The sequence below is a fragment of the Physeter macrocephalus genome, chromosome 14 (assembly GCF_002837175.3).
Source record: "Physeter macrocephalus isolate SW-GA chromosome 14, ASM283717v5, whole genome shotgun sequence".
Taxonomy (NCBI): Eukaryota; Metazoa; Chordata; class Mammalia; order Artiodactyla; family Physeteridae; genus Physeter; species Physeter macrocephalus.
Genome location: NC_041227.1, coordinates 22,176,637 through 22,183,429, shown reverse-complemented (window position 1 = coordinate 22,183,429; position 6,793 = coordinate 22,176,637). Strand labels below are relative to the sequence as shown.

The 6,793-nt window shown below is 53.6% G+C and overlaps 1 protein-coding gene across 1 annotated transcript; it reads right to left on the bottom strand.

The window, feature by feature from the left end:
• GDF5 (growth differentiation factor 5) lies at window positions 1-3,907 on the bottom strand. Its single transcript, XM_007101728.1, has 2 exons — window positions 3,283-3,907; window positions 1-875 (listed from the first exon to the last, which is right to left on the bottom strand). The coding sequence occupies exons 1-2, from the start codon at window positions 3,905-3,907 to the stop codon at window positions 1-3; spliced, it is 1,500 nt and encodes a 499-aa protein (XP_007101790.1).
• Window positions 3,908-6,793: the final 2,886 nt, after the last annotated feature.

The following is a 6,793-nucleotide window of genomic DNA, read 5'->3' as shown; positions in this document are numbered from 1 at the left end:
CTACCTGCAGCCGCAAGACTCCACGACCATGTCCTCATACTGCTTATAGACCACGTTGTTGGCGGAGTCAATGAAGAGGATGCTGATGGGACTCAGCCGCGTGGGCACACAGCAGGTGGGTGGCGTGGACTCGGGGTCCATGGAGTTCATCAGGGTCTGGATGACTGCATGGTTCGTGGGCTCCAGGTGGGAGCGCAGGGGGAACTCGCATAGCCCCTCGCAGTGGAAGGCCTCGTACTCCAGGGGCGCGATAATCCAGTCGTCCCAGCCCATGTCCTTGAAGTTGACATGCAGCGCCTTCCGACTGCAGCGGGCCTTGGGGTTCTTGCTGGCCCGCTTGCCCTGACGCGTGGCCAGTGGGGCCCGCCGCTTTCGCCGCTGGCTGAACAGGTACTCGTAGACGGTCTTATCATCTTGGCCAGAGCGGGCCTTAATCTCATTAAAGAACAGGTCCCGTTTCTTGGTGCGGCCAAACACCAGGAACAGGGCCTTCTCATGGACCTGCCGGGCAGCCCGGTCAAAGCCCAGGCCGCGGAGGTCCATGGCCCGGCCCCGTTCCCAGGCCTCCAGCTCCAGGCACAGCTGGGCCGAGTTCTTAAAGTTTCGGAAGAGCTTCCAGATGTCGAACACCTCCCAGCCAGATCCATCCAGGCCTGGCATGGAACGCACATCCAGCAAGGCTGCCGGCTGTCGGCCGCTGGGGCAGCTGGACAGCTTCAGCTGGGCAGCTCGCCCACTGCCGGGGGCCACTGGCTTAGCGGTGTCCGAGGGCTTCTTCCGCAAGATCCGCAGCTCGGCCCCTAGTAGCCCATCCTTCTCCAGGGCGCTAATTTCAAACACGTACCTTTGCTTCCTGACCGCAGGACCTCGGTCATCTAGAGAGAACACCCATAAGTCATTCCCTGCAACCTCACCAAGGGAGCTGGTCACCTCAAGGCCTCAGGGGAGGACCACAGCTCTTCTCCCCTCGAGAGAACGTTCTTTAACCTCTTCCCCACTCTGACAGAGGGCAAGACCCAAATCACTGGGAGCCTTTTTCAAAATAAGGGAGCTTCCTACACAGTCAACCAGGTAGGGTTGTTGATCTGTAGATGTGGCTGTAGCTGATTTGAGTGATTCTAGGTGTTTCTGTCAATGAGATGCATAGCAGAGGTCCATCAGCCTTAGACTGCCTTCTACCTGCCCCTCTCCCATCTGTTATCCAATATGATTTCTCTTTGGTAAGATAGGTGAAATGGGCATTATAATGACCCCTGTTTTTCCAGGGGAGGAACCTGAGGCTCAGAGAAGTTAGTAACTTGCTCATGGTAACCCATCTGGGAAAAAGCAGAGCTGGAACTCCAGCCTAGAACTTTTTACACCCGATCCTGAGCTGCTTCTACTATACCATGCCTTAAAGAAGACTTAGTGCTCTTGCTTTACAGATGAGGGACAGAGAGGGGGAGTGACTTGCCTAAAGTCACACAGCAAGTTAACAAAAAAGCCAGTCTATAAGCCAATTTTCCTGGCTTCCCAGTCTAATGGTTTTGTTGTGTATGTTTCTTACCCTGCTGGGTACGTGAATGTGTGTGTGTGTGTGTGTGTGTGTGAATGACAGTTGGTGTGTGTGCGTATGCATGGTTCAGTTCACATGTGAGTATGAAAAGTAATGCATATGTGAGTGACATGTTATATGCATGTATGATTGGGCTTGTGTGAATATTTGAAGGGTATGTATGTATATGTGTCTGTATATATGTAAGAAGATTCCTTGTATATATGTAAGGTGTGTGTGCACGTGTGTATGTGTGTGTTTGATTCAGCATGTACGTATAAATATAAGGCTGTGTGTGTGTATAAGAAGCTCGGTAGTATGTCTGAATCAGCACACCCTCCTTCCTAAATACCAATTTGCCATTGGGAAACATTCATAATATTGCTCTAGAAGGTGACTAATTAGGCCTTTAAACTCCCCATCTCCCCCATCCAAGCTCCCTTAGAGCTGGGGGGCACAAGGACTTATTTTATGATTCCCCAAGGGGTCACAGCTTGCTCTGGCTGGGCAGGCAGCCAGGCCACCTCCCCCAACCTCAGCCAGAACTGCTGCCTCTGTGCCTCCCCCGCCCTCTGTCATCCCCCCACTGGCCAGCTCTAATGAGGAGCCTCTTCCTCTCTCTGACCCTTCCCCCACCCTGCCAGCCAAAGTCCCAAGACTCCCAGAACCAGAACATATGAGCTGCCAGCAACTCTAGCAATCAGGTCCACCTCCCTCTTCACACTTACGGAGAAACTGAGGCCCTAAGAGGGGAAGGGACTTGCTGAGATCACACAGCAAGTTGAGAGGAAAAGCCAAGACAGTGATGTGGGGTGGGCAGAGAGAGAAGTGAGGGGAGCAGATCGTCTCCTGGGTTCATGATAAAAATGATGTGTGCTTAGGACAGGACAAAAAGTTTTCAGGGCTTCCCTGGTGGCGCAGTGGTTGAGAGTCCGCCTGCCGAGGCAGGGGACACGAGTTCGTGCCCCAGTGCGGGAAGATCCCACATGCCGCGGAGCGGCTGGGCCCGTGAGCCATGGCCGCTGAGCCGGAGAGGCCACAACAGTGAGAGGCCCGCGTACCGCAAAAAAAAAAAAAAAAAAAAAGTTTTCCTATATGAAGGGCTCTCAGAAATCACCCAATCCAACCTCCATAGGATTGTACTGATGGGGAAACTGAGACCCCAAAGGGAGAAGGGGCTTTCCCAAGGTCACACGGTGAGTTAGACCCTAGGTCTGCTGTCCACCCTGCCCCACCTCGTATATCTAGAGGTTGTTCCACAACTCCAGTTCGCCTCATGTATTGTCGTCACCAATCCTGTCCCCTCTGCTCCCCAGCCCGAAGGCAAAGTGGGAGAACCATGGCTATCTGAGATTAATTTGTCTCTCTGCCATGTGAGAAAGCCTACAACCCCCTGCAGCCTGGAAAGTCTGGCCAATTCACATAAGCACAGAGCATGGCCTGGTAATCAGGAGTCTTAGAGGCTGGTCCCCAGCTCTGCCACCAACAGGCAGGTCTTGTCTCCTTCCCAGGCTTCAGTAACCCCCTCTGCACCTTGCAGGAATGGCACTTGGTGATCCCCAGGTGCCCTCCAGCTCTGACATGCCAGCAGCCTGGGACCTGGAGTGTATGAGGTAAGTCCCAGATACCACCCAGGCCAGATGCACATACCGTCTCCCACCAGTGCAGTGGCGGGGCTCTGAGAGCCCCCTCCATGCACGCAGATGCCCCTCCCTCTGAGCCGTGCCCCTGCCCCCCCGCCCCCTCACCTTGCCCTTTGTCAATAAAGCTGGTGATGGTGTTGGCCAGGCCAGCCTCCAACTTCACGCTGCTGTTGCCTCCCTTTCTGTCAGCCTCGGACAGCGTCCTGTACAGCGAGAGCATGTATTCGTGGGGCGTGATGGGGGGCGGGCGGGATGGCTCCTTGGGCTCTCGAGGGGACCCAGGCTCCCTGGCCTTCTTCAGCAGGAAGGGGCTGGGGACAGATCCTGCCTTTGGTGGTGCCTTACCCCCAGGAAGCTGTCCTTTTGGGGTCACAGTCCGCGTTGCAGCCTGCCTTGTCTGGGGAGGGTGTCCTGGCTTGGGTTCAGGACCACCCGATCTGGGGGGCAGCTTTTTGGGTTCATCCTTCTTGGGCTGTGTCGGGGCTCCTGTCTGCCCGGTGCCCCCCTTTGCCCTGGCATTGGTGGCCCCCCCACCGTAGCTGTGACCCCCCGGCCTGAAGATGTTCTGGGCCAGAGGGGGCCTCTCCTTGGCTTCTGCTTTGGCCAATCCTTGCCTGGGCCCCTGGGGTCTCTGGCCCAAGTCAGGGGCACCCAACACAGTGCAGATGAATTCCAGGTCCAGCCAAGCCAGGTGCCAAAGCAAGAAAGTGAGGACTTTGGGGAGTCTCATCCTCTGGCCAGCCGCTGAATGACACCAAAGAGAACAGTGGCAGCAGCGGAGGTGCCTCTGGTTTGGCAGGAAGAACCATGAAAAGAGTGGACCCTCAAAAGCAGCGGCAGCAGCAGAAGGAAAGGCTTCCTCCTCAGTCTGAGGCTCTTGAAGTCTGCCGGGCGTGTGTCTGTATCCAGTCCCATAGTGGAAATGCTCTCGTATCCAGACGTGCACCGTCTCCAGTCAGCAGCTGAAAATAACTCGTTCTTGAAAGGAGAAAGCCGACCGCCCCCTTTCTCCTGCACAACTGACTGAGGGCTTGAAGGAGGCTTGTATAAGGCTGAGGGATTTTTCCAAGAAGGAAGAATGGCGTAATGCTGCCTGTGTGCTCCAGTTCTTTTTTTTTTTTTTTTTTTAAGTTTTGAATCCTTTCCAGTGAAAATACTTACACACACACACACACACACACACACACACGCCTGCAGGTGCTCAGAAAAATCTTTTACAAACCTGAACTCAGGAATTGGAAACGGAATTCCAACCCAAACCAATTTAATTACTCTCTGATGTCATGCTGTCTAAACTCATTTAAGTGCGATATATTTATGTGAAAAAAATCACAGCTGCCCTCTGAGGCCATGGCTCATGGGGGCCCTTGGCACACAGCCCCGAGGGGGGCTTCTAGGCTTCGGCGGGGGGGGGGTGCCTCTTAGTCCCACGGAGCAGACTCATGGGTCTTTACCTCCACGTCACGGGGCAGCGCACCCCACCTTCCTGAGGAGAGATGCTGAGGAGTGAACTCAAGGATCTTAAGCCCCAGAAGCATGAGGAGAGGGGCTTTTCAGTTAAGTCCTTGGGGTGTTTTTAAAGCAACCTTTGCGTCTAGTCTGGGACCTGATTTGTTGTTGGGGGGTGGGCAGTACAGATGGCAGCGTTTACCCACGTTTCTTTTATTTTATTATACTTGTGGTGACCCAGAGACAGAAAAATATCAGTACCCACTACACCCCTCCCCCCAAATGCCGTTGACTGAGCTCAGATTGTTACTTCAGGCTTTGGGGGCACTGCCGCCCTGAGCTCACTCCTTAGATGGAGTCAGGTCCAGAGTGTACCTCACTGCCACCCCAGCAAAGACAAACTCAGTTTTGTTGGGAGAGACTGGCTGAGTCCAGAGGTGGCAGCCCCAGCCTGGGGCAGCAGCGGCCCCTTCAGGAGGCTGGAAAAATGATTTCCCACACAGTGCTTTTCTGGTAGTTCTGGAAGAAGTCTCAATTCCAGCTGGACTCATGGGGGAAAACTGTTCCCTTTACCTGGAATACCCTCCTTTCACTCCCACAGCGGGAGGAATTCCTCCTCATCCTGAGAGCTTCAGCTGAAAATTTACCTCCTCCTTTCCTGGTTAAGAATCCGCCTGCCAATCCAGGGCGCAGGGGTTAGAGCCCTGGTCCGGGAAGATCCCACATGCCGCGGAGTAACTAAGCCCGTGCGCCACAGCTACTGAGCATGCGCTCGAGAGCCCGCGAGCCACAACTGCTGAAGCCCACGCGCCTAGAGCCCGTGCTCCGCAGCAAGAGAAGCCACCGCAAGAAGCCCGCGCACCGCAACGAAGAGTAGCCCCGCTCGCCGCAACTTGAGAAAGCCCACATGCAGCAACGAAGACCCAAAGCAGCCAAAAAACAAAGTTTCACCTCCTCCAGGAAGCCTTCCCAGATCCCCAGACAGAGCCACTAACCCCTTCTTGAACGTTTTGCTACAACACTTGTCACACTGTGAGAGGTATAGCAGCAGTAGAAGCAGTCAGGTAGGCTTCCTTCTTAATCCGAGATTCTTTGAGCCTTTCCGATAGAGATCTGTTAGTACTCTAAGGTCACCAGATTGGTTTCCCAGCACAACCTGGCACAGAGTAGAAGCTCAGTAAGCATTTGATGAATGAAAGAAGATGAAACTCACAGCCCGGGTGTCCAGGTGCTCGACCAGCCTTTTCGTGGTGATACGTCCAGATCCTTGCTGATCTTCAGAGCGCAGCTGCATAACTTGGCCATTTCAAGTTTCATCTGGTGCTCCTAGGTCAGAAACCCCAGGAGAGCTCCACCTCCCCATCTCAAAAGATCAATACACCACCAGACACTCTTCAGGGGGAGCTTTAAGGAAGAGCTGAATTCCTTACTATCCCTCCGTGTGCTCCAGTTCTTTTTTTTTTTTTTTTTTTAAGTTTTGAATCCTTTCCAGTGAAAATACTTACACACACACACACACACACACACACACACGCCTGCAGGTGCTCAGAAAAATCTTTTACAAACCTGAACTCAGGAATTGGAAACGGAATTCCAACCCAAACCAATTTAATTACTCTCTGATGTCATGCTGTCTAAACTCATTTAAGTGCGATATATTTATGTGAAAAAAATCACCGCTGCCCTCTGAGGCCATGGCTCATGGGGGCTCTTGGCACACAGCCCCGAGGGGGGCTTCTAGGCTTCGGCGGGGGGGGGGTGCCTCTTAGTCCCACGGAGCAGACTCATGGGTCTTTACCTCCACGTCACGGGGCAGCGCACCCCACCTTCCTGAGGAGAGATGCTGAGGAGTGAACTCAAGGATCTTAAGCCCCAGAAGCATGAGGAGAGGGGCTTTTCAGTTAAGTCCTTGGGGTGTTTTTAAAGCAACCTTTGCATCTAGTCTGGGACCTGATTTGTTGTTGGGGGGTGGGCAGTACAGATGGCAGCGTTTACCCACGTTTCTTTTATTTTATTAAACTTGTGGTGACCCAGAGACAGAAAAATATCAGTACCCACTACACCCCTCCCCCCAAATGCCGTTGACTGAGCTCAGATTGTTACTTCAGGCTTTGGGGGCACTGCCGCCCTGAGCTCACTCCTTAGATGGAGTCAGGTCCAGAGTGTA